General features: G+C 41.2%; 7 protein-coding genes across 16 annotated transcripts; 3 read left to right on the top strand and 4 right to left on the bottom strand.

The window, feature by feature from the left end:
• Positions 1-45: 45 nt before the first annotated feature.
• On the top strand, positions 46-4540 carry Syngr (Synaptogyrin). Its single transcript, NM_137064.3, has 5 exons — positions 46-635; positions 2085-2316; positions 2388-2527; positions 2590-2761; positions 2965-4540. Exons 1-5 carry the CDS (start codon positions 507-509, stop codon positions 3015-3017), a joined length of 726 nt encoding a protein of 241 aa, NP_610908.1. The 5' UTR covers positions 46-506; the 3' UTR covers positions 3018-4540.
• Positions 4541-4557: 17 nt separating this feature from the next.
• Positions 4558-6248, bottom strand: CG6357 (uncharacterized protein). The gene is made up of 5 exons (NM_137063.3): positions 5996-6248; positions 5657-5926; positions 5327-5596; positions 4984-5268; positions 4558-4920 (listed from the first exon to the last, which is right to left on the bottom strand). Exons 1-5 carry the CDS (start codon positions 6221-6223, stop codon positions 4654-4656), a joined length of 1320 nt encoding a protein of 439 aa, NP_610907.1. The 5' UTR covers positions 6224-6248; the 3' UTR covers positions 4558-4653.
• A 689-nt stretch (positions 6249-6937) lies between these two features.
• CtsL2 (Cathepsin L2) lies at positions 6938-9882 on the bottom strand. Its single transcript, NM_137062.3, has 3 exons — positions 9775-9882; positions 8254-8582; positions 6938-7812 (listed from the first exon to the last, which is right to left on the bottom strand). Exons 2-3 carry the CDS (start codon positions 8580-8582, stop codon positions 7083-7085), a joined length of 1059 nt encoding a protein of 352 aa, NP_610906.1. The 5' UTR covers positions 9775-9882; the 3' UTR covers positions 6938-7082.
• A 1322-nt stretch (positions 9883-11204) lies between these two features.
• Positions 11205-12726, top strand: CG6337 (uncharacterized protein). Of its 2 annotated transcripts, none has more exons than NM_001299466.1 (2): positions 11205-11334; positions 11455-12726. In NM_001299466.1, exons 1-2 carry the CDS (start codon positions 11239-11241, stop codon positions 12379-12381), a joined length of 1023 nt encoding a protein of 340 aa, NP_001286395.1. In that variant the 5' UTR covers positions 11205-11238; the 3' UTR covers positions 12382-12726. The 2 variants fall into 2 exon arrangements, with proteins under 2 accessions (NP_001286395.1, NP_610905.1); NM_137061.3 differs by having other exon boundaries at positions 11455-12441.
• A 71-nt stretch (positions 12727-12797) lies between these two features.
• Positions 12798-19930, bottom strand: CG6329 (uncharacterized protein). Of its 6 annotated transcripts, none has more exons than NM_001299464.1 (4): positions 19716-19930; positions 16436-16661; positions 15583-15750; positions 12798-15523 (listed from the first exon to the last, which is right to left on the bottom strand). In NM_001299464.1, the coding sequence occupies exons 2-4, from the start codon at positions 16491-16493 to the stop codon at positions 15282-15284; spliced, it is 468 nt and encodes a 155-aa protein (NP_001286393.1). In that variant the 5' UTR covers positions 16494-16661; positions 19716-19930; the 3' UTR covers positions 12798-15281. The 6 variants fall into 6 exon arrangements, with proteins under 6 accessions (NP_001286393.1, NP_725328.1, NP_610904.1 ...); NM_166011.3 differs by having other exon boundaries at positions 13387-15523; positions 19820-19930; NM_137060.3 differs by having other exon boundaries at positions 14942-15523; positions 19784-19930.
• Positions 19931-20728: 798 nt separating this feature from the next.
• On the bottom strand, positions 20729-21443 carry CG13339 (uncharacterized protein). Its single transcript, NM_137059.3, has 2 exons — positions 21144-21443; positions 20729-21090 (listed from the first exon to the last, which is right to left on the bottom strand). The coding sequence occupies exons 1-2, from the start codon at positions 21379-21381 to the stop codon at positions 20870-20872; spliced, it is 459 nt and encodes a 152-aa protein (NP_610903.2). The 5' UTR covers positions 21382-21443; the 3' UTR covers positions 20729-20869.
• A 304-nt stretch (positions 21444-21747) lies between these two features.
• Positions 21748-26677, top strand: fl(2)d (female lethal d). Of its 4 annotated transcripts, none has more exons than NM_166010.3 (5): positions 21748-21830; positions 24176-24535; positions 24744-24868; positions 24932-25265; positions 25332-26677. In NM_166010.3, the coding sequence occupies exons 3-5, from the start codon at positions 24779-24781 to the stop codon at positions 26144-26146; spliced, it is 1239 nt and encodes a 412-aa protein (NP_725327.1). In that variant the 5' UTR covers positions 21748-21830; positions 24176-24535; positions 24744-24778; the 3' UTR covers positions 26147-26677. The 4 variants fall into 4 exon arrangements, with proteins under 4 accessions (NP_725327.1, NP_001246305.1, NP_001246306.1 ...); NM_001259376.2 differs by having other exon boundaries at positions 21748-22017; NM_001259377.2 differs by having other exon boundaries at positions 21748-22017; positions 24126-24535.
• The last annotated feature ends 44 nt before the right edge of the window (positions 26678-26721 follow it).

Below are 26721 nucleotides of genomic sequence, written 5' to 3'. Positions count from 1 at the left end.
CCTCAAGATAAGGCGCTTAGATTCTTCCAGCTCTGAGATACTTTTTATTTGGCAAGAGTCCTGCGCGCTGGCAGTCGAAATTGCGTTGAGAGCGAAGCTGGCAAAAAGTAAAAGTGAAAATCAGGCCCTTGAAATTTGTTCATCAATTATGCATTGATTGAAACACGAGCGAGTGCTGTGAATTGTCTTGTTGTGTGCGCGCATAACGGAAAGTGAATTTGAAAAGCGAGTGTGCAAACACACAAGCATTGCGTACAAAGATTGTCATTCCGTTCCGTAATCCATAATTGCGTGAAGACACTCGAGCGCACCCACCCACACCACGCACGGTATATTGTATATACACATATACACACACACAGCAGTGGGCCAGCCGCCCCCACATTGCCCTTGGCCCCACGGACCCAAGAAGCGTTCGATTTTTCACAACAGCCAGCGAAAACGCCAAGCGGAGAGCGCCCCAATAGCAAGCAGTGCAATCCGGACATCAGAGACCCATCATCACCATGGACATGCTCAACCAGATACTCAGCATCAATAACGGTGGCGCCTACGGGGGCGGCAAGGCTGGCGGCGCCTTCGACCCCCTCACGTTCGCCATGAAGCCCCAAGTAGTCATCAGGGCCTTGTGCTGGGTGAGTTCGGGTTCGGACAAGCTGCGTCCGGGGAATCGCTGGGATTTGTGGACGCACACGCCACTCACATGACCCGATTGTCACACTGTTTACACCGCGCATAATTCATGAAGTAATGCGAGGGCAGAGTTCTTCTAGGACCTTTTACATAGGATCTTAACATTGCTTAGCTTTTCGTTTAAATATACATGTTCTTAAATTCATACATATTGCGTAAGCCAACTCCGTGCTGCTATAATGCCTTCTAAAGGCTTAAAATATTGTGATCCAAATATTAAAGGAATTTTCTTTAATTTATTTACAAACCCTTAAGTTTAAAAAATTAATAATTTAGAATGACAAGAATATATTGCCTTTTAAAAATATATCTAGCTTATCTAGTTTTTCTTAATTCAAACTGAATGAAAATATAAAAACACGTTTAAGATCCCTCTTTTCCCAATGCTTTTAATAAAATTAGGTTTTTATAAATATTGCTTTTAAATTGCGACCATAAAAGTGACCTTTATGTGCCATTCCGATTAAATGGCTAGCTCGTAAATGTGGCAGAAAACGTGCGTAATTTGAGAATCTAAGTAAATCGTGAATGTTGCCACATAAACGCAGTGGCACTCAAAGGTCCGATTTGTTTACACCCGCTGCAGAGGGGCGCAGCGAGGATATAGTGGGAGTGCTCTGGTGTTCAGCTGCAGAGGGACTATAAAAACTCTCACGTCCATGAAAGCTTTATAATTAAATGTGGTAAGGTGCCCGGGCAATTGGCCACTAGGCTTAGGACTTCATTCTGCCATCGACTGGATGTGCGTCAGCAGGGAAGTGGGAAAACGGTATAACCGAGGGGGCGTTTAGCTCACCGCCTGTTTGCGATGGTATACGTAATATGTGCCCACGCTGTTGACCAAGGACTCTGCGATTGCAGAGCCATTCCCGCTCTTTTCTTCCTGGCCAAACAAACCAAACTTGGCCTTCATTCCGCAAATTGGGTCACAAACATAAGTACGTGTCTGCCGCGTTGTCTGTGTACTTGAACTTCTGGTTTGTTGCACCTGCTCAAGAAAATCAATAATGGAGTGCGAGTTCTATATCAGCATAAGAAAATGATGATGTGAAAATCAAAATCCGAAAGTTGGATTAAAAACCTAAGTAAGAGCTTAGCCAGCAGAAAGTGTTAGTAAACTCGAACCTACAATCACGTAAAAAGGATGTTCACAAGCTTTGATGTTCATACTTTTATAACAACGTTCTGGTACTTTCATTCACAACACACAAAAGTGATTGAAATTAAACTGAAACGATAAAATTAAAATTTTTAAAACAGGTCAGCTTTATAGTTGATTTAATGGCACTTTGAGTCATTTTCAGCTCTTCAACATTTCTGTGTGCATACAAAAGGACCATTAAATGTTAATAGGCGCCCTCATTCATTGGGAATTCTCTTGATTTTTCCAGCTCTTCTCGGTGGTGGTCTTTGGCTGCATATCCTCGGAGGGTTGGACGGAGAAGGATGGCAAGGAGTACTGCCTCTATAATGGCGACGGCATGGCCTGCAAGTATGGCAACATGGTGGGCGTCTTCGGGTTCCTGGCCTCCATGGGTTTCATGGGTGGCGAGTTCCTGTTCGAACGGATGTCGTCGGTGAAGAGCAGAAAGCGTTATGTCATGGCCGACATGGGTTTCTCGGGTAAGTAGTTCTGGCCAAATATGCATATATTCCTCTGACAGCACATAACTAATGGCAATCCATCGTCGCAGCCCTCTGGACATTCATGTACTTCGTGGCCTTCTTGTACTTGTGGTCGCAATGGAGCTCATCCGCCCCACCGCCGCTGGGAATCGGAGCTGGCAGCATGAAGACCGCCATTTGGTTCTGCCTCTTCTCGATTGTCAGCTGGGTTAGTAGATTTCTGCATATTTGGTTGGAGAAGTTTCCTGATTTTTGGGCTTCTTTCTGCAGGCTCTGTGCGCCCTGATGGCTTACAAGCGTTTCCTGATCGGCGCCGGCGATGAGTTCACCTCTGCCTTCGAAACGGATCCCGCCAACGTGGTCCACCAGCAGGCCTACGGCTACTCCATGGACAACGACAACGACCAGTACAGCGCCTCACCATTTGGCCAGCCCCAGCAGGGTAAGTTCATGGTCTAATACAATGCCAAAGTATAAGTTGGGATATAAGATGGGATATAAACTTGCCATTCCTAGATCATTATGTACAATATATTGAAAGTACCTAATCATTCTTAGTTCTTAACTGATGTTAACCATTATAATATGTAATCTGATGATTCTCCCACACTTGGCACCTGATTAATCTGAGTTTTTCTCCCGCAGGTGGCATGGAGCAGCAACAATCCGGAATGGAGTACCAGCAGCCCACCTATTAAGGAATTACCACACTTGCTCCTCCGTTGTCCGCACACACTCACTTCGATTTTGTAGTGCAACTGGCAAGGATTTACACGACTAAACAGCTACAACACACAAGTTGGCTTTAACCATATACACCGATGTCGAACATATAACAAGAGTAACCAAAACAATAACACTTGATGCAACAAGCAGGCAGCAAAAGCAGCTGAAACCAATCCAAGCACTGGCTTTAGCTATTGGAAGAGTCAAGGGATATATCCAAACCGATCCGATCCGATATGAGATCGGATGGGATGAGATGGGATGGTTCGGATAAGGAGTAGTTTGAATAACTCGTAAGCTAGCCCTTTAAGTTGAGTGTGCAGTTTTTTGTAGTGGAAATTTGTTGCAATATATATATATATATATATATATATATATATTATACAGATATACAACTAGTTATATATCCCATATGTATACATGCAGACCGCGCTTTCAACGTTGTTAGTTATTTAGTGTTTACGTGTACGTACCATTTGAATTGATTTGAATTGATTTGTTTTGGTGCCAGACCCTGGTCCCCCCGATGATCAGCTTGTTAGCAATGGCAATAGCTCGAGACAGAGGAAAACATGATGTTTTTTTAGATAAATTTACACACGTGCAGTGCAAATAGTTGATGCAAATAGTTGATGCGATTCGGCCACCTGAAGGACATACATATGTACGAACCACACTGCTCAAGCCACATATCCAATTTACCATCTGAGATTTACCCAACAAATATAGAACCTGTGGCCAGGGTCGATGCTTGGTTAGATGAGCAGCAAATGCAACCACTTACAATAAACGCCAAACAATATGTAAATTCTAAACCATAAGAGATTCAATAACCGTAGAATTGTTGTGAGGGATTCAGTACTCGGGAGATTACTGCAGGAATATTTCTAGTTATGGTTCGCAAAAACACGCTGAAGATATGAAATGGTATAGGGCTTGTTCAAGGCTTACTGTTGCCACCCCCTTCCTACCAAAAGATTTGTATAGTAACTATAAATGCCCCAACAATACCCATTATGCATTGTAAAGAAGCGGTGTGTTGTCCACTTCGATGTACTCAGATATCAATGAATGTAAACATATTGATTACATAAAAACGTTCACTTAGTGCAGCAACTTGCGATAACCTACAAATGTATTTGTTAAATTAAATACTATATACATATATATTATATATATTTACGGATTGTATGTGTAATACGAATAATGCGCCCTGTTAAATGCAACAAGGAGATAGGGATCTCAGCAAATATACAAGTATAAATTAATCATTTAGAGTTCGTGTGCGTTATAAAACAAAAAGGTAGTGAAAGAAACATAAAACAAAATTTACTCATTTAAAACTTAATGATCGATTTAAATAGCGAACCCAGCCATAAAATCGGCTTGAACATTTGCGAAACACTATTGTAATAGATAAACTCCTCAAGCAAGATTCTCAACTGGACAGCCCCTCAAGAAATAATAATAAATACATATTTTTAAAAATTAACCCAAAATCACTAAGGTATTCTCTTTGCGTTAGTAGCAATATTTTTGCGTGTATTTAAAAGGTGACAAACATTTCATCTGAAAATGTACTCGGTACAATATCTTATCATCTAGTTTTTAAAAAACATTTTTTTTGTATTTCTTCTCCTTGCTTATTTTTGTAGTCGTTTCTTCTTTTGAAAACTCTGGAGCTAAATTAGGTCGTTGTTTGGTTTTCCACTCTTCTACAGTTAGATCACTCCACTGATTTATGCCCTTCTTGAAAGATTCCACTCCCAATTCGAACTGCTCATTGTGTTCCTGAATCGCTTTCCAATTGTCGCAAAATATAGTTCGGCGTTTTTCTGTTTCTTTTTCATCTTGATATTTCGCACCGAAATCAATCTGTAATAAAGATATATTCATTCAAATTCTCAAATTCTATTTACATTGCAAGCCAAATATTACCAAAAACTTTTTCCATGCTGCCTGACATGTATTATCATCCCTCTTATCCTTAGATATTTTTGTAGTAGCTTCAACTTTAGAAAACTCTGGATTAAAAGCAGGTCGTTGTTTGTTTTTCCACTCCTCAACGGTCAAATCACTCCACTGATTTATACCCTTCTTAAAAGAAATATTTCCCAAATCGAATTGAACATTGTGCTTATGTATCGACTTAAAGTTGTCGCAAAATACATTTCGTCGCTTTTCGGTTTCAGTATCATCTTGATAAGACGGCTTAAAGTCAATCTGCAATTGATAAAAGCAACTTTAATAAAAATTCTTTAAATACCCAACCATATCTTACCAGGAACTTCTCCCAAGCCGGCTGGCATATGATATTATCATTATCTATTTCGGATGTAGATGTAGTGGCTTCTTCCTTACGAATCTCGGGAGCAGGACTAGATCGTTCCTCAATAGTATGATCAGTCCACTGATTTATGTCCCTCTTGAAGGGCTCTGCCCACTTTTCATACTGCACATTGTGCTCCACAATCGCCCTCCAGTTTGCACAAAATACATTGCGGCGTTTCTCGGTTTCATTTGCATTCTTATACTGCGCTCCAAAGTCAATCTGTAATTCATATCATACATATTAATACCAAGTTGGTTTTAATAACCTAGCTAATCTTACCAAAAACTTTTCCCATGCAGCCTGGCAATTGACTTTGTCTCGCTCCTCCTTTGATGATTCACTAGCGATTTCTGGCATAACTTTGGGAGTTTGTTTCTCTTTCCACTCTTCAAAGGTAAGATCACTCCACTGGTTGATACCCTTCTTGAAGCTGACAACTCCCAAATCGTATTTCAAATTGTGATCGCGAACTTTTTGCCAATTTTCGCAGAATATATCACGTCGCTTTTGCCGTTCGTAGTCATTATCGTAGTGTACATCAAAGTCGACCTTGGAGTGTATACAAATAACTTCCTTGAACGATACCCTTTCTTGGAATTATGCGATCAAAAAACTTACCAAGAACCTTTGCCATGCAAACTGGCATTCCTCCTCGAACTCAGATAAGCCAGAGGTGTGTTCAATTGTGGGTGTCGATGAGTCAGCGTCGCTTTTCCCAGTAGTAACCCCAATCTCTGGATTGATTTTTTGTGTAGCAGGTGATGATGTGCTTACTGGTACGCCCAGAGCCACGCCCATCAAATACAGGAGCAGTGGGACGCCAAGTAAAATTCGAGCTGAGGTCATCTTGAACACTTTTCTCGTACTGCGCTCCGCACTGCCAGAATCGCGAATTATATGGGGAATACATACATATATAATTGCAAGTACTCAAAATCAGCTGCATTCAGAGAGAAATCTAAATAAAAACCGACAACGAGAGCGATTTCTTTTGCTCTCTTTTCTCTTAAGTGTTGATCTTTTAAAAGAGTAACTGCATTTACGTGACCTTGCCCACCAAATATATAACAACTGGCATAATTGCTTTATGATTTGTTGCAATAGTATTGAATTAAATTAATTTGAAATTTAAGCCCCGTTTTTATACCCATTACTCGGCGGGAATACTAGGCTCGTTGATAGGAATGTAACAACTACATTCTAGATATGTATGTGTTTTCCACACAAATGCTGTAAACAAACGTTACGCTGCTTGCAGCTTTTTCTGATTAACGGGTATGCATTAGTCGTGACACCCGACTGTAGCGTTATTTCTTGTTTATATTAAATTTGTCGCAAATTTACACGGTTATACGGTTATGTGTGCATTGTTCATTTTCTATCCACTTTGCCAAATTGAAATTTATTACTTTCTCAAACAACTTCCCACACAGCGTTGTTCTTCATTAAGAAAATGTTTCTCAAAAAATAAATAAGACCGAAAATTAATTTTTGTGTGCATAGCCGTTAAGACTACGATCCAATTTCTCAGAATTTCCCCAGAAAGCAACACAAACCGATAAGGCACTTGTTTCATTTATTAACCGCGTGACTCATGGAATCGATGTGGTGACCCACACAGCTTACGACTACAGTAACAAAGTTATAAATTCGTGGTTTTTAATTGACTATACTATCTAACTAATTGCATGGCGCAGTTGTGAGCCTACAGAATGGGGTAGCTGCACTCGCTGGCGATGCCGCAGAATCCACCTGCATTCCGGAGGATGCGCATAAAGCCGCCCTCGCCCCAATTCTGAGAGTACGAGTTCTTGATGATCCAGTAGTCGCGTCCATTTTCCGTTCCATAGCCCACCACGGTTACCGAGTGATTCAGTTCGCCCTGATTGCACTCCTCGTCCTCGTAGATGCCACCGCTGTACTGCTCAAACGAAATGGTGTCCGCGTTCATGGAGCACGCCAACGGTCCCAACGTGGCAATCACCTCCTTCATCTTCTCCTCATCCCCGGGAGTAATGGTGGCATAATCGCGAATTTTCACCAGACTCTCGCGCGGTGGACGTCCGGCGGTTTCGTTCTGACGGCACTGCATCTCCGTCTGTGTGTACGGATATTTGTTGGCCAGCGTTACACCGTGATCGCGTATGTACTCGAAACCGTACTCCTGGAAGCCACCGTCACAGCCCATGTTGCCGTAGTCATCGGCACAGTCCACCAGATTCTGCTGCGACAGCGAGGCCAGCACTCCAGTCCGCCGGAATAGATGTCCTTCGAGCGCTCCTGTGGTGGCGAACGACCAGCAGGCACCGCATCCCACACCCTGGAATCCCGGTGGCGTCACTCCGCCCTTCTCGCGCCAATCGAACATCTCGGGAAGATTGGCACTCGCCGGATTCCTGGCAGTCACAAAGTTGATATGGCCATTCGTATATCTCCTGCAAGGTAAGTAAAACATTTTAGTATTCCGTTAAGCAAAGATTAAAGCAAATTAGTAGCTTACTTAAGTGGCAACCAGACTACATTTAAATGTTATTCATAATGTTCTTAAATGTATGACAAACAACCGATAAGTTATGAAACATTTGTTATGGAGCTTCGTCGTAATAAATAAGTTCGATATGGAAGGGTTTTGTTTGTTTCCACCCATTTGGTTATAGTTTTCGGGAAACCACAAACCTATGGTCGGAATATTTGATCAATTCTGATTTCTTGATTAGCATAACCGGGAAACCAATCGGCACCTACGTAACGTTACAAATCATATGGACGACGATACCGAAACCCGTTTGAAAGTTATAAGCTGGGTGATAATTCGTTTATGGCCAAAAAGGGGACTTCCCCCGAGCTCTAGATATGCGTAAGATGGTGCTACTTACTCGCCAAATTCGGAGATTTTGGAGCCCAGCAAGGTGGCTATCTCCTTTCTGGTCATGTCGGCCAGCGTATTGACGCCCAGCCGGAATCCGGACACGCCGTTGTCGGCGTTCTTATTGCTCAGCGTGATCAGCGACATCTTGGCCGCGAAGATGCTCTCGCGATAGACTCGCTCCTCATCCGAGTACACCTTGCCCGTCTGCCGGAGGAAGTCGTCGAAGTTTTGCACATCGCAGAGCTTGGGAAACGACTGCAGTTGCTGCAATGACACAGCACCCAGCAGGGCCAGTCCCAGCGTCATCTGCAGCCACATCGTTGAGCACATCCGCATCTGGAACGGTGGACAGCAGAGCGAGTGGAAAGCGTTAGGTAACCACTTGGCCAATACATAGTTACACCATCCCATCCCATCTCATCGCATCCCGCGACCCCTTTTCATGCCCCTTTTCTTGCCACATCTATCTGTCAACGTTAATCACTTGGCCGCAACTCGACCCGTTCATTCACCTCCAATCGAACCAACCTGCCGTGCAGATCGTGAAGTTTCCTATAAGTGGAGCCGCTATAAATATTTATTTATGGACATATTAAAAGCAACGTTGCTTCCTAGAAAATCTGCACAATTTGAAAACAGGCCACACTCAAAATCTATGCGTTTATTCGATATTAAAATGTTTATCCAGTAGATACTTTTTATTGGTAAATATTCAGTGGAGTGTCTTCATTGACATAAGAAATGATGTTATGTCTTTTTGAGTAATTTGAGTAAGTACAATGTTTGGCAAAACCAAAATAAAACAAAGAAACTAATAAATTGTTTGTTTAACAAGCTTGGTTTTGAAGAAACTAAACCGTTTAATGATCGCCTATGCAGAAATCAACATTGTTTCTAAGACAATCAAAAACATAATGATCGATTAAACGAATAAAAAACTAATTATTATTGGTTTTTTCTATCACGCTGACTATCCGCTTCTGTCAGCAATCGCGTTAATGGGTAATTAATCATGCGCTGTCTTAATTTCTCAACTTTATTCGATCTTACCAAATTAAATAGACTTTTGAAACTAGCAGAGCATTCGCTGTTCGTATTTCCGGTCTGTTTTACGAATTCGATCACCGATGAGACGTGAATAATTACTGGGTGAATGAGCTAATTTGCATATGCTTAGCATAATTACATTAGTGCAAGCATTCGATTCGGATGAATTTCGAAATGTATGAATGATTTCGCGGCTTCGTCTCTCCTTTTATTTCCTCAGCTCCCAAATTGGCTCCATCGAGGGCCCAAATAAATCAAAATCAAATCTAGATTAGGCAACCGCAGGCTAAGATTTCACTTTCGTTGCCATAAAATACTGATCACATGCTGTGCCCGGTGAAAGGCGATGGATTCCCCTGTTTAAAATCAAATTTCGAGTCGAATGTAAGCAATTGCAGTTCTCTTGTCTTCGACGGACCATTATGAATCGAAAAATAACAACACACACGACACAATATGTTGAAAAGATCGACTTAATCACCTTTTATGGATATCTGGGAATGATATGTTCAAAACACCTTCCGCGTTCACAAATCACAAAACTATTCGAAGATGCTGAAGACTCGAAGACCGGCGAGATTATAAGCGGCGCTCGACCCGCACACCTTGGTTTTATAGAGTCTGGAGCTGGACCGTGGGACATATGGCCAAAACTGGATGGGCCACCAATTTGAAACTTTTGGAATACCGACAAGAGCATATTCATCTTCATTTCGACGGGCTATCTGGTTTATGGGTCTATAGCTGTCTCCATTATATGCATGCTTAGTAATTGTCGATTGCCTAATGTGTTGGTGGCTATAACAACGCATATTAACTCATTTGAAACAAAAGAGAAAATAGTCAAACATGTTTTTAAATAGTTAATAATTGATGAGATCGAAGTCACAGTTGTAGCGCCTATAGGATTACAAATTTCAATGCAGCAAGCAAAGTTTTAGGAAAGTTTTTAAAGCGTCTCTAAGTAGTTTGTACTATTATATCCCTTGTAAATAAATAACACTTTGATTTTTATGTAAATAATACAATTACAGAATGATAAAGATGCAGACGGATGAATAATGGTCTCGACTTTCAATAACTATAAATTGAAATTGAACCATGAAGAGATTGATTAGTGGCCAATTTATTTGCATTTCAATTAACAGATTCGTGGAATCTGAATTTGTTGTTGCGTCTACTAAAAAGTTCATTGACTGCTGAAATCCCTTATGGACTTACCTACATATTTGCAAAATTTCAAGATGATCCCTCATTACTACTTCGAATATATACTACCTGTAGTATATGCTAGACTACCGCAATGGAAATTACCAAACAACTCACTTAGCACTTGGTTTACAGCAATTTGGCCAAGTCTTCCAACGGGCCTATCTATCTATCTGTCTATGTATCTTTCCATCTACGTATCTATCTATCAACGCTGTTGCAACTTTTATGGGCGCCACAAAGTATGACTGTGATTAATCATGCCTGCGCTGAAGACAAAACCTGAAGACTAAACGATAAGTTGGCATTAGAGGGGCGTTTACGATGCTCCATGGGCATATGGGCTTGGGTGTTTTTTTCTGAACTGGGCCAGTGGGGATTTCGAATTAACAGAGATACGAGAACCCACCGCCGAATCGCAACGATACGAAACGGGGCATTTGACAAGTTTATTGGGCAAACAAAGCGCACCCCGACTTTTCCTACCAACGTCGGCTTATCGAGGAGACCCAACCCGGAATATGAATACTACGGATAGTACGTTTGAGTGCTGCTGGCCAAGTGCGAATTCAAGGCCTCGTAGAAATCTACGAGTATTTGCACTTTTCTTGCGAAAGTAAGTCGCTTTGGTAAACTTCTATTTGCGTTTGCAATCAGAAGGAGAGTTTGCCGGTGCCTATAAAAGATCGTTCCATGGTTCTGGCGGCATTAGTTGGTGCGGATTTGGGTTTTCGTCATGTTCAAGTTGCTACTTTGCTGCCTTCTACTAACCATCGACAGTGGATGGGCCTTTAATCATGGCCAGGATCTAGTGGACTTTCAAACTTACGAGGTATGTGAGTCATCAAGAAAACAAAGTCTGGATGGGATTTAATTAGAAATTATATCTTGTATCTTATGGCATTGAAAAGGATTGTATTGAGTAATGGAATTCAAATCTTTCCATTTACAGGACAATTTCAACAAGACCTATGCCTCAACTTCGGCTCGCAACTTCGCCAACTACTACTTCATCTACAACCGCAACCAGGTGGCGCAGCACAATGCCCAGGCCGATAGGAATCGCACCACCTACCGCGAGGCAGTGAATCAGTTCTCGGACATCCGGCTCATCCAGTTCGCAGCCCTGCTGCCCAAAGCCGTGAATACGGTGACCTCGGCGGCCAGTGATCCACCGGCCAGTCAAGCGGCATCTGCCAGCTTTGACATTATCACGGATTTCGGACTCACCGTGGCGGTGGAGGATCAGGGCGTGAACTGCAGCAGTAGTTGGGCCTATGCCACCGCCAAGGCCGTGGAGATCATGAATGCCGTGCAGACAGCCAATCCTCTGCCCTCGTCCTTGTCCGCCCAGCAGCTGCTGGACTGTGCGGGCATGGGCACCGGATGCAGCACCCAGACGCCCCTGGCTGCCCTCAACTATCTCACCCAGCTGACAGATGCGTATCTCTATCCGGAGGTGGACTATCCGAATAACAATAGCCTGAAAACGCCGGGTATGTGCCAGCCCCCATCCTCTGTGTCAGTGGGCGTGAAGTTGGCCGGCTATTCCACGGTGGCCGACAACGATGATGCCGCCGTAATGCGTTACGTATCGAATGGATTCCCCGTCATAGTCGAGTACAATCCGGCTACCTTTGGATTCATGCAGTACTCCAGTGGCGTCTATGTCCAGGAGACGCGTGCCCTGACCAATCCAAAGAGCTCACAGTTCCTGGTGGTCGTGGGCTACGATCACGACGTGGACTCCAATCTGGACTACTGGCGCTGCCTGAACTCCTTCGGCGACACGTGGGGCGAGGAGGGTTACATCAGGATCGTGCGCAGGTCCAATCAGCCCATTGCCAAGAATGCCGTCTTTCCCAGTGCGCTTGCCTAAGAAGGATTCCGATTTGACCTTATTTCAAGTTAATAAACTTAAGTTTTATGTGTAAATTTTTATATGATGATTTTGTTTCGGATTCAGTAGATGCTGTAAGTTCTTTAAAAAAACTTAATGCTAGTAAGCAATACTATTATTATTATTATAGACGCATTATCTTTAAATCAACTAGAATTCGAGTAACAGATTCGGGAATATCTATAATAACACTATGATGATACCTTAAGAGTGTGCCTATCTATATCTATGATAGTTCATAGAATAGAAGAATAGTAATAGAACCATCCAAGAAATAGATTTGGGAATATCTCAAATAAAGCTAAGATAATTCATCGAGATCTTGAATATTACATAAAGAGTAATCTTGAAAAAAAATCCCCCGTCTTCTACCAAAAAGTATCGTTTGGTTTTTTGTTGTGAAAGCTTACAGCTTTTTTGTCTCCATTTATTGAATTTACCATTTTATTTAGTTTATTTATTGATTTTTCATCTACAAGCGGAGCTTTACAGACTTAAATGCTAAAAATTAACAAGTTCACTTTATTTTCTTTTCTTTTCTTGTTTTTCGCATCTTTGATCTGCTTATGGATTTTATACTATTATCTTTGCAGTGTTTTCTTTTTCTGTTATGTTTCTCTTGCATAATAAATAAGTTTCCCATTTTGTTGCTATCCGTGTTGCTGTGATATAAAAACGAAAGGAAATTATATAGATATATATAATATTTAGGTATTATATTTATGGTTATAGAATATTCGACTCAGCCAGCGCAGACAAAAGCTTCTTTTTTTTGGTGTGTGTTCTTTCTGTAGATTTCTTAATCTTAGTTCTCGTAAATTTTTTAAGTTTCAGTAACTTGTTTGGAAACGTTGTTATTATAAATACTTCTCGTTATTATATTTCAATTGCGTTAAATAATTTGAAATATATGTATGTACGTTGTGTTTGCATTTTGTTTTGTTTTAGTTTAGGTTTTTAGTTTTTAGTTTTTATTTTTGGTTTAGAATGTCTTCCCGTCTTCTTGTGAAGCAAAGCTCAATGATATGATTCACGCTGAAAGGTGATTTAACGATTTTTATTATTTCAATAATTTTGCAGTTTATAAAGATTGCGTGATCTTGTGTTTTATTAGGTTTTTCTTTGTTTTTTGTTTTTTGTTCTGGATGTGCTTGAGTTGCAATATTTAGGGTACTTCCTTGGAAAATCGTTGCGGATGAAGAACAAAATCGAAATTATCCATCGTAATCGGTTTAGTTGTGGAACCTTAAGTACTGTGACTAGTTAATGGGGTATTGATTTTAAATTTCCTTCTTTTTCGCCATTTAATTACTCTCTTATTTTTTCACTATTACGATACCAACGGCTAGTGTTTGTTATTATTTTATAAATTAAAATTAGTTAGGTTTATCTACATATGCTCTCGCTTCTCTCTGTATTTATCTTATTATCTTTCCGTATAATTCTTAATAATATTTAACTAAATAAATATAATGTTATATAATTTATGCAATTTCTCATGTATATATATATCTTTGTTTTTTGCTTTTGTTTTCTACACAAAATGATGTGTTTGTAACTGGTTTTTATATGTTGGCTAGTGTTTCTGTTTATTAATATCTTGCAATGTTTTGTGTTGACTGTACCTCGGTTTGTGTTCGAATCGCATTGGGGACACAAATCAAAATGTTTATGGACTTTCCGTCTAAAGTATTAGGAAGATTTATGTATATCAGCCATGCTAGCAGCTCCACTTCCGCCGGAATTTCGCGGAAATCCGTTGAAAATGTATCATAGGGATCTCATGGCTATATAGTATGGTTTAGTTTTCGTGAAGCCTACAATGGACAAACTTTATTATTTCCTTCTCGTATTTAGTATTTGATGGATTCTCCTTTGGTTTCATTTATTTACTCTGTATAAATTTCAATGCTATTCTCTTAATTTTCTCACTACGAAAATTGATTTTCTGCTTCCAAATGAGTTATGAATACCAAATTATTGCAACTTCTTTGCCGTAAAGATTGGTGTTCATCCTTAGAACTTGCACTAATCGGTTTCATAAAGGGTTTGCCTTTGAGGATGCCCTTCCTCATTTATTTTATTGAATTGCAAAAAACAGATCTCAAATTTTGAGACTAGTTCACAGAACAAAAGCTTATAAATCAAATGAAACTATGGATTACCTTCCAAAAAGGTTGTAGATAAAATCCCAACATATAATATGACACCAAATAATAAAATAATCCTGGTTACTGCAAAGTATTTATCGCAAATAGATAGATGTTCGTCTTTAAAATTTGCACTTACAGGTTTCTTGAAGGGCAAGCCTTTAAAGATTCACCCAGTTATAAACTAAAATGGAAATACTTTAAAAAAAAACCAAAGAGGAGAACGCAGTTTTTAGTAAGAAACCCTTTTTCGCTTGATCTCGTGGAAAAAGGCATTCCTACATCGCTGATTTTGAATTATTTTGGGTTACGACTTATGTTGTAGATCAAGGATCTGCATTTCTTACTAAGGACTTTTTTTTAGGGTCGACGGTTGAATTTTTTTTTTTAGGCGGAGACATTTACTGGCAGTTTTTCTGTATTTTAAAATTAATTTCGAACAAAGGCTTAAAAAAGGTTATTATTTTATTACTGCCCCCAAGAGAGTGTGTGTTACCTTTTTCGATTTTATCCTGTTTGATTTATATAATGCATGCGAACGCATAAGGTAAGTTAATTTCCGTATTATTCTTATTCAATTTACGCTTACGAACACATTAAATGATATATTAAAGTAAATTATGCAACTAAATGAGCATCAACTGCAGAACTGAATCGAAAAACCATTGAAAACAAACTCAAAAACGATAAGTACAGTTGAACGCAATGAAACGCTAATTCGAGCCCAATTTACGAGCTCTGGAATCGTATTGTGTGCCTCGAGTTCAGCAGGAGCGCCAATCCGGCGGCCACAATGAGGGGCAGCATCATCCACTGGCCAGCAGGCGAGTTGGCCCCGTTGCACAGATCCTTGGTGCAGGAGCAGTAGATGGCGGCCACGTCGTGGGTTCCCGAGCGTCTCACGCACTTGTTGTCGGTGTTTTCGTCTGGGATGTATCCGCATCCACGCACAATCCGGGTCTTCCCGTAAACTATGAAGCATTAGTTGGCATTAGTTATCGACTTTTTAAAGTTACTATTGTGGACCTACTCTTTTGCACGGTTTTGCGGCACAGGGTGGGCTTGTATTTGTCCTTCAGATGCTCCAGAGGCTCCTGTTTGCTGCAGTTCACCTCGCCAATGGAGTACGGCTCGAAGGGATCGCCGCAGCGGGGATCGAACTCGCTGTTGCAGTCGTAGCACATCAGGGCAGTGGTCACTGCAAATTAAGTAAAGTTGTTATTTATTAGTAATATTACAGCAAGTACTACTAATACGATTATAGATAAGATAGTAAGATAGTATAAACTGGAATATCTTATACTAGACAGCGTTTCAGATTTATGAACGATTTACATAGATGAAGTCATCTCCTGTCCATCCTCACATCGTATCTAAATAATCCTATTAAAGTATCTTTTAGTTAGCTTAATCCACTTAATTTGCGGTTTATGATTAAAAGCTTGAATTTACATATGTACATAAATGCGGCTTAAATTGGATTAGATACGATTAAATTTAGCCACTTTGGAATTGGGTTTGATCGGCAGATTGCCAATTTCTATGCATAAATATTATTTCGGAAAAATAAAATCCAAAAAATCTATTGCCAAAATAAGATGAGCATCTGTTGATCCCTTGACCTTCTACATACATACATATACATATGTGCATTATATAGTATTCTATAGATTCTACATAAAAATTCGACTTTGCAATTATGGCACAGCATATAGTGCATTTATATAAAGCCAAATGTCAGGGCTTCGAACTGCGTCAGTGTGTGTGTAAATGTGTGTGTGTGTTCATGGGGCTGCATACGCATGTGTATGTGAGTGTATGTGAGTGTGGATGGGGGACTTTATGTTTTTTTGCATTGCATAAACTTTGGGGCTTTGGCTTACCTTGTATGCAGCAGAGCACGCCTAACAACAACAACGTCTTCTCCATGAACGGCGACATTTTGTATGTATTTGGATTTATTTCAATTAGTTTTATTTGCTTTTTGAGCTTATGTTTTCACTTCTTCTCTGCCCGGCGGCTGGAGCAACAATTTGTTTCGGTGACGAGTTCCCTTCGTTGGACAATTTGCGTGCTGATGCTGATACGATGCTATATCAGCATATTAGCCTAAACAAAATTAATTTCGGTAAGTTAGGCAAGTAAATTTTGTGCGCATTTCCTAATAACCCGATGACGTTCGCCGATTTTTTTTTGTACAATATAATTCGACTGCAATGAAAAGTGAAAATCGCGGTGGCGAAAATAAACGCAAAAGGAGAGAAGACGCAAAGCGAAAGGGGCAAAAACAAAAAGTGGGACGCAGCGGAAAAAAAGAGGAAGACAAATGCGTTTTGGAAGGAAGCGTTGAGGGGCGGAAAGGGACGGCAAGGCGACGGCGCAATGCAACACACTCGCTCGCTCGTTCTCTCTCTCTCCTTCTTGCTCACCGATGACGCGCGCCCTCTAGCGACCCAATTAGTGAGCCAATGGATCCCATGTGGAACGCATTCGAACGACGAGCTATTTGCTCGTTGTTGCTGTTTTCCAATTTTCACCCATGTTTCTTTTTTGGTATATTTCTTCTTGACTTGGGATCGAATGTCCATTTAATTGGATTGCAATGATTGCTCGAACGCAGCTACAGCTGCAACTGCAGCCCCCCTCCCCCACACCAATTGATTTTCCCACCCAACACTGCCACTTTTTTTCCCATTTTTTCCGGATGGTGGGTAATTGCTAACGGTACTCGGTAGCTAGGTAACAAATTACCAATACGTACCGCCCATCGGAAAACCCCACCTTCGTATTATCTGCCCCACTCCCAGGCGCTTTTAATAGTTTAGCTCACGTTTGCGATTTGTGGCCAAGTGCTTTCGATGGGCTTTCCAACCCCCTTTTTTCCATTTTCCTCCAATTGTCGGCTGAATCTATTTTCCTTTTCCTTCCTTTTTTATACTTCTGTCAAGTGAAAAGGCTTTGTTGGGCTTTGCTTACGGGATTGTCCTCAAATCTGATTACATTATTTTACAATGTAGTACTTTTTTAACATAACCATCTAACATAAGAACGTATTCAACTACATATTTAAAATATTTAAGAGCATATTTAAGCATCTTTCATATTGATTACAATATGTGTCATATGTTTTTAATACGATTTTATAGATTTTTGACCCTAAGAACTTTACTCATAGAGCTCATTAAATTTTCCTTTTCCTTAACTACTATCAAATATTGATCGATACTAAACTTATATGACCCCTTATTAGGTCCCCTTATTAGTTCCCCTTTTAGACCCACTTTTCGACCCCCGCGGTGACTTCACTTTGAATTTGAACAGCCAATTTCCTGGCCACTCAAGTAATTACATTGTCATCCCATTTCCGGGACTGCCTGCAGTTGCGCTGGCCATTTGGGCCCCATTCAAAACCACAAAACCCCGCCACTCCCCCCGCCCAGCCATCAATTGGCACGTAATCGAGAAAAGTGCAATGCACTGAAGCCATAGATTCTAGAGCACTGCAGTTGGGTTGCCCACTCCAAAACAAAATATGGGGCGGTAGTCGCATTGGGCAGACAGAGTACAGGCTTACAGGGTACGAAATATTACGCATACGCCCCGTTCTGGCCACCAGCGAGATTTGGGTTTCTGGCACATGGCACACAGGTAACCATCCATCCGGCTGAGGATACACAGCCGTGCATGGCAAGACGTCTGAATGCCGAGCGAATGAAAAGCCAATCAATATGGTAGCCAAGGGGCCGTTGTCATGTCGGCCATTCAATCGTTCATAGTTGTTGGTCAACTGGCAGCTGACGGGCCAAAACAGGAAGATTTCCAATCGGCAGGCTATGTTTGATATCTATATATAGGATGATGATGATTTGTGGTGGGTGGCTTGATTGAGTGGGCCTAGTTTCATGTTAGCCAGCCATCAGCGTTCGCTGTTCGCTTGCAACTCGCAGGACATGCAACACCCTGCCTCTTCCGCCAGCCCCGGAAAATTCAATAACTGACCCAGTTCAGGTGCTGTTCTAGCCGACCACTTTTCAGCCAGCCCACTCGATGGTTTTTCCTGCCATTTACCATCGTCCACCGTCTGTCTCCGTTTTTTGGCATTTCCTGTGGGAAATGGGAAATGTTTTGGAGTCAGAACCCATCCAGCGGCATTGGTTCTTTCTTCTTTCATTTCAGCTAGTTCTTTTTGTTGTTATGTAAGAGCCCAGACAATTGGCAGTAGCACGAATCTGGCATATCGATTTAGCCATTAAAAAAAATGGAACAAGCAACGAAAAAAAAAAAAACTAGAAGAAGAACAACAACAACGCGAGCAGAACAAGTGGCATGGGAAAATTACTCAGGTGGCACAGGTAAAATTATCGGGGGGGTTGGGTCTGCACTTTTGTTGTGTAATGCCTGGCGAAGACCTCGAGGATTAAGGGATTCGGGGGATACGACAGATTCTTGCTGGCTTATGAACTTGGCCAGCAGTTAATTAGCCCGTTTAAGGTTAGGTATTGTTCTCTTTATCTGTCTTATATATCCGCAACTATTCAGTTTAAATGGTTCGTCCATTTGCGCTTGCAACTTGTTTTGTAATCACTTATGCACTGTGCACTTCCGCTTCACTTCGAAGTCACTTTTCACTTTTACTTGGGCAGTTATATAATGCCAATAGTTTTCCGCAAAGTTTCCCTTTCGAATGCAGTTTTCTTTTCCATTTATTTACGTAAGAGTGGAGACATTCGCAATTTTCCTGGCTCTCGAACTATTTCAAGCTGATGACACCGAAGTGGAAATGAAAGGGCCCCCAAATGAAAAGCGAAAAGAAAAGCGGATGCCAGAGAAAAAGGGCTCAGAAATATGGTTGAAAGGGGGGTGGGGGGTTGGTGGAACGGCTAGCGGGTGGAAACGGGTGAATAGTTGTGGGCGAAGGGTGCGCGGGGTGTGGGCGGATTTAAGTGCGATTCCAGTGCAAATTCTCTCGCAAGGACGAAGCACAAAGTCAAAGCGGCCGAGAGCGAAAGAGAGAGGAATATCGAGTGCGGAAAAGAGACACAGAGACAGAGAGAGAGAGAGAGAGAGAGAGGGTGCGAGCGCCCTTTTGAGAAAAACCAAGCGAAAAAAGTTAAATCGATAGCGAACCGCGCCACTGAAGCGGGATTATCTAACACGGCTTACAGTCCGTTTCGCCCAGAATCGCGACTTTACTTTCCACTCTTTGCACTTGTCTCGATTTTTCCAGCTACCTTTGCGCTCGCTAAAAAAAACTCTCGAATTCGTACTTCAAATGCTCGATTTTGTGTGCCAAGGGCCTCCTGATTTGCTGTGGACTCTGATGCGGTCACGCGACGCGGTAGATGCAACCCCAAACACGGTGAAATTCTTTCTGAGCGCTCCGCCAAATCCGCAGCTGTCCGGCGAGATTTCCGCCGAGCTGTTTCTGTTTCTCTGGAGAGCGAGAATCTCACCGAAAGAGAGAGATTGCGCACTGAACAACCCTGGCAAATCTCTATTTTATATTCTGCGATAAGTTTTAAGTATTTTCAAACATCTAACTTCAATACTTCTTGCTTATATATTTTTTTTCAAATTTTTAAATTTACCGAATGATTGGATATCTACAGTATCCAAATAAATTTTTTATAATAATGTTATGTCATAAATTCAATTTATTTTTAGTCTGCTATAAGTTTAAAAAAGTATTTTAAAACTTCTAGGCTTACTACTTCTCTCTCAAAATTTAGAAATTACCGATTGAGGATTGGATTTTTATAGATACTAAAAAACATTTTCAAAACAATGTTATGTTATAAATTTCATAATATTTTTGCTTGGCTTCTACAAAATGAAAATTTTTTAAAAAGTACTGCTTAATTTTAAAGCATTGTAGCTAGAAATTTCAATTTCAAATGAGTATTATTGCTTTCAATATTGTTATCAGATTGTTTATAGCTAAAACAAATATATTTTTTTTGCAATGTCGGTTCATGTCATTATGTTAATAGGGTTGGAACTGAAGATATCAATCCGAAAAACTGCCGGCTTTGCTCTGCTATAAATCTGTACTGAAATATTATATAATGTTAACTACTTCTTCACATTATATAGATCAAATGTATGCACTTGTTTTGTAGCTTTTTTCCAGTTCTTAAACAAATTTAGAAACTATTTAGAATAATAGAACAATTTTTGGATTAACACTTATTTTATTTTATTTACATATTTGTACAACAGCCCTAATATTAGATATTTAATGTTGTTCATATAACAAATATCCCGAACATCAACAATATTTCCTTATGATCTAATGACCCTTATGATCAGTTAAGCTTTCAGCCCTTTATGCAATTGGTTATTTCGGTCCAGAAGGCCTGAACTTCAGGATCCTGCATTAAACTACGTTTCTTAGCGTTCAAAACTATGTTGAGGATGTCGGCATTTTTGCAGCAATCCCGTCTGGCGGATTTGCCATCCGGCGCCTCCGGGGAAAAGCCTTCCGTCTCCTGGTCATCCATTGGATCCACTTCACCCGCCGGACTGCCCAATTGTCCAACTGCAAAATAACAATGTATTTGGGGGAATCTATTGCTTAATCAACTTAAATACCTTTCTTGCACTTGGTCGCCTCTGTTTTCGGTTTTTCTGTCCGTTTTTGGTAGGGTTTTCTTGGTTTTGAGACATCTTTCGTCTTGCTGCGCTTGGCATTCGCATCGGTGGGCAGCAATTCGGGACTCTCGGCGGGATTATCCGCATCCTGCTGCAGGCGCCGCTTGACGTGCAGATTCAGGCGCTCCTTGATGTTTTGCTGTTCCAGTTTTATTTGCACACCAGTGGTTTCTGCCATGTTTTTGCGTTTTGAATATAAAAACAATATCCAAAACAGTCCACCAGTGTGACCCCTAAATAAATCTTACAAAAAAATAAACAGTAACGTAAGATACAACTTTCTCACTTGTATTTGATTGTTCCTAATTATTTCTAACTATGTAAATATCGTTAGTATTGGATGCAAAGCTATGGCGGTAGACGTAAGGAAGGAATTATCAGTGCAATTTAGAAGTTAAATAAATTTGTTATCTAATAATTATTTGGCAAAATTTGTGGCAGTGTGAACGGAACTGGGTTGAGTCTCCGCTACCCCATATCCGAGCCACGCACCCCAGGTCTGCATTTGTGTCGATGGCAAATCTGGTATTTTTCAGCGACGCCATGTTGGATTGCGAACAACAGTTAACAGCAGCAAACGAGAAATCAGCTCGCAGCGCAGAAAAATTAAAAAATATCGCCGTAAAAGTGAGCCCAACCGACCCAAAACATATGAAAAGTGTGAATTAAAGGACAATAAAGATATAAATCATTAATTAAGCTTTGAGCAAGCGCGAAAAGTACGCGAAATCAACGTTTTGCAAAACGTTCGCCATACGCGTCGCCATTGGTGTGAGCGATAGCTTGCCTGTGTGTGCGTGTGGTATTGGAGGAGGTGAGAGCGCCTGTGTGTGTGTGTGTTTGCGTGCGTGTGTGAGAGCGAGCGAGCGGCCCCTATGAAAAGCAACAGCAACAACGCCAGCAAAGGACCCGCAACAACAACAACAACAACAGCAAGAGTAACAAGCACAGCGTTTTAATATCCAAATAATGAGTGTCGCTGCAATGACTATGGACGATCAAAGACCCTGTATGAACAGTTACGACAAAATGCCCCCGACCAAATACGAGCAAAACCTAAATATCCTAAACAGCAGCCAAAACAGTGGGGCCACTGGCGGCCCCGCCTCCCCAACGCCCTCCGGCTTGGAGGACCACCATCATCATCACCATCCGCATCCGCACCATCATCACCATCAGGAGCAGCAGCAGCAGCAGCAGCAACAGCAACACTTGCAGCAGCAGCAACAACAGCAGCAGCAGCAACATGCAGCAGCTGTTGCAGAGGCTGTTGCAGCCGCCGAACAGCGACAGCGCTTGCTCGAAGGTATTTTGCACATTTTGGTACACTGCTATATGATCAGAGATCTATCTGATCTATATAATACCCCCTATATACTACATACATACTCGTTTCGAATACCGACAAAAAAAAAAAGAAAAGGAAAAAACCACGATCCAAAGTGTTGACTCTGTGTAAATTGTATAAATAATGCAATATATAAACAACAAGTAAACGTAGTCTTTTAGTTTATTTCTGCCCCCACTCCACTTGGGTTTCTTGTGTCATTTGAATTTGTTTATGAAAAACACTCGGTAAAGAACTCAACGTATATATTATGTGAATCGAATCGAAGCGAACACTCTTTGCAACGAACATTCTTTCAGCGGCGTTTTGGTTAACTTTATTTATTTATTTTTTTCAACACCACCTCGAGCAAACCGTCGAATGTAGTGAAAGTGCTTTCAAAAAGGACCATGCATATAATAATCTATAATACCTAAATATGAACTAAGTTAAAAGGCAACTGACGCCTAAAGTTATCAAGTGATTACAAAGTGTTGTGCAACAGAACTATCTAAAATATAAAATATGAGTTAAATAATCATAAATAATATATGAGAATCGTAACCAATTATAACCAGTAAGCTGAGCTAAGCTTTAATATTGAAAGCAATCGTACTTAAAATAAAAAATTATAAAATGAATCATAAGAAGATAAGGTTAACGAAGTAAAGTTTAAGATTTTATATAATCTTAATGAGAAAACCGGGCTGATAATAACATCAAATGAATAGAGCATATCAAGTAATAATAGTAGAGAATCCTAATCGGAGATTTTCCTCGTTTTCCGTCGTTTTTGCGGTGTACAGTTTTCGTTTTGCGACCACTTTTCGTTTGCCTACGTGCCCGTTGAAGAAGAAGAAGAAGCACAGCAGCAGAGAAGTGGAGAGGAGAAGAAGAGAGCCAACGTGTCTGCGTCCCCTGCCCCACCCCCTGGACCCATCTTATTCTCTCTCTTCGCGCCCCTCACGCTCTTTTCGTCGCGCCTAAATATAAATAATAATATTAAATAATCAATTGAAAATGTGACAGTGCATAACCAAAGAGAAAATAAAGTTGAAATTCTTTTTCTGTTGAAATTGTGTTAAAGAAGTGAACGTCAAATGAAAAAAACATTGCCTCGTGTGTTCAAACAAATACAAATGTTTAAATAAATGGCGCCAAAATACGGCGAACATGTGTGCGTTTGTGTGTGAGTGTGTATATTCACAATTGTTAAGCTTACTTAATTGATTTTTAAACGCTTAATTGGCCGCCAATCAATCAATTAACATGCAATGTGGGACACACGCACATGCACACATTTGTTTGCCCCGATCAAATAGTATATATAAATATAAAATAATTGCTTGGCTAAGTAAATACAAAAGCGAAGTTATATATGTACGTGTTTGCACAACAAATCCAACAAAAAATGCAAAGTCAATAAACTTTTTGTATGACAAAAGAGTGTTCGAAAATGCCGCAAAAAAGAGAAGGGGAAAAGCTTTTGAAATCCATGCATACATACATCCATGCATAGGCATACGAAAAAGCTTCCGAAAGCCCATTGTGTGTGCGTCGAGTTTTTTGCAAGTGTTTTTCAAAAATATTTTCAGTTTTGCCACAAAAAATATGTATACCAATCAGTCATCGTTGTTTTCCACAGTGTATGCAAGTTCGAAAATGCCGCGAAGATTCAAATTCAATCGCCAATCAAGTTCGATGCAAATGCAAATGCATAAGCAAAAGCAAGAAATCAAAATGCAAATAATGGCAGGTGTTCAAGTTATTCAAGTGCCAATGATAATGCCAGAGATAACGAAGCAATCGAAATCGAAATCCAAACCGCAAGCGAATTCGATACCGAAATCGATATCGTGTTGTCCAAGTTCAAGTGGTTCAAGTTGTGACACTCGCATCGAATCAAAATCTAAATCAATATCATTATCAGCCAGAGATTGACGACGGGATGCGGCCTTTTCCACCGACCATGTCACGAACTTACACGAATGATTGCAACGCATTGGTATGATTTCGTATTAAGTTCCACCTAAAAAAACAAACACTTTGCCTTGCCCATTAAGAACTTGTAAAATATCTATGTATATATAGTACGATATTGTTATATCTCGTGTGCGAACCAAAAAAAAAAAAAAAAGACAGTGGCTCTCTCAGCTTGGAACGCCCGTTATCTAGACCCCATTATTAGCTAATCCTTATCCTTCGATTCGCAGATGAGATCGAGAATCTCAAGCTGGAACAGGTCCGCATGGCTCAGCAATGCGCGGACGCCCAGCGACGCGAGAAGATCCTCATGCGACGGCTGGCCAACAAGGAGCAAGAATTCCAGGACTATGTGGTGGGTACTCGCCTTAATATACACAAATTTCTCAAATACTAATGCACCCGTAATCCCCATTAGAGCCAAATTGCCGAGTACAAGGCCCAACAGGCGCCAACTGCCCTCGCATTGCGCACTGCTCTGCTCGATCCTGCGGTCAATCTCCTGTTCGAGCGGCTCAAGAAGGAACTTAAGGCCACCAAGGCCAAGCTGGAGGAGACCCAGAACGAGCTGTCCGCATGGAAGTTCACGCCGGACTCTAATACCGGCAAACGCCTAATGGCCAAGTGCCGACTGCTCTATCAGGAGAACGAGGAGCTGGGCAAGATGACCTCCAACGGCAGACTGGCCAAGCTGGAGACCGAACTGGCCATGCAGAAGAGCTTCAGCGAAGAGGTCAAGAAATCGCAGTCGGGTAGGTTAAATCTGAACTAGGATTGGGATCGAAACTTATAGATATGTAAACTCCTTTACCATTTAGAGTTGGACGACTTCCTGCAGGAGCTGGACGAGGATGTGGAGGGCATGCAGAGCACCATTCTGTTTTTGCAGCAAGAACTAAAGACCACACGCGATCGCATACAAACGCTTGAGAAGGAGAACGCCCAGTTGAAACAGGCCATCAAGGATGAGGTTGTGGCTCCAGCGGCTGCCACCAACGGTGGCACCAACACGACGATAAATAAGCTAGAGACCATTCACGAGGACGCTTGCATGGCGAATAACCCAACGAATCCGGATTGTTACAATGGGAATACCAACAACGAACAGATCGCGGCCGTGCCACAGATACCACTGTCGGATGATGGCAGCAATATGAACGGAAATGCAGCGCGATTAGCCCGCAAACGAAACTACCAAGAGGAGGAAGCCCTTCCAACGGTAGTGGTGGTGCCGACTCCCACCCCAGTAGGAAATAACGTCCAGGAAGCGCCGCCCATCAGGGAAGTTACCGCCCCACGTACTCTGCCGCCCAAAAAGTCCAAGCTGCGAGGCATTACCACGCGTCGCAACTCCCAGCTGGAGGAGGATCATCAGCCAGTGACAACACCAGTGGCCGTCCCCATGATCGTGGACAACGCTGTGGCCGGAATGGCGAGCGAAGAGGCTGCTGCCGCCGCTGCGGCTGTTAATAACAGCAATACGGGAATAATCCCGGAAACGGGAGTGCAAGTGGGTGTCCCAGTTGAGGGCGGCGATCCAGGTGCTCCGGCGGCACCGGGCCGCATCCTGACCCGTCGTCGGTCCGTCCGCATGCAGCAGAACGGCAGCGGAGCAGTCGACTACTCCACCTAAGCGCTGGCGAACCTTTTTCCAAAAAAGGGTGCACTCCATATGAGTTCGTCAAATTGATCGTTAATTCCTGACGTTTACTTTTGTGAATTGAGATTTCAAAACAGAGAGAGACTTCATTTTATATTTCTAACCTATCTTTTAGATTCTTTAATTTTTTTTACACATTGTCTTGTAAAATACGTTTATTATTTCGTTTGCATGCGGCGTAGACATACATAATTCGCAAATTATTTAGAAGTCACTGCTTTACATACGAAATGCATTATGTAGAACAGTGTAAAACTTCAGCACATATATTTACAATAATACGATCGAGCTAAATGATAATGCTAAAAACTGATACACTATTTATGTTTTTTAACCACGGCATCTACTGAAAAGCTGAAAAGAAAGCTTGGTCAAAACAAAACTTGTCATTTAGCAAAATTAGGTTTTAATTATCAACTTAAGGCATTTTTGTAATACTATGAAAGTTGTGTAAAATAATATAAACTTGTGTTAAAATAAATTGTTAAGCATAACAAATATTTCAAAAAACCAGTGTCCTTTAATTTCAATTGCCGCCCAGCAAAACA

Source organism: Drosophila melanogaster, chromosome 2R (genome assembly GCF_000001215.4).
Source record: "Drosophila melanogaster chromosome 2R".
NCBI classification, from domain to species: Eukaryota; Metazoa; Arthropoda; class Insecta; order Diptera; family Drosophilidae; genus Drosophila; species Drosophila melanogaster.
The sequence above is the reverse complement of the archived record's forward strand: the minus strand, read 5'-3'. Positions and strand labels throughout refer to the sequence as shown.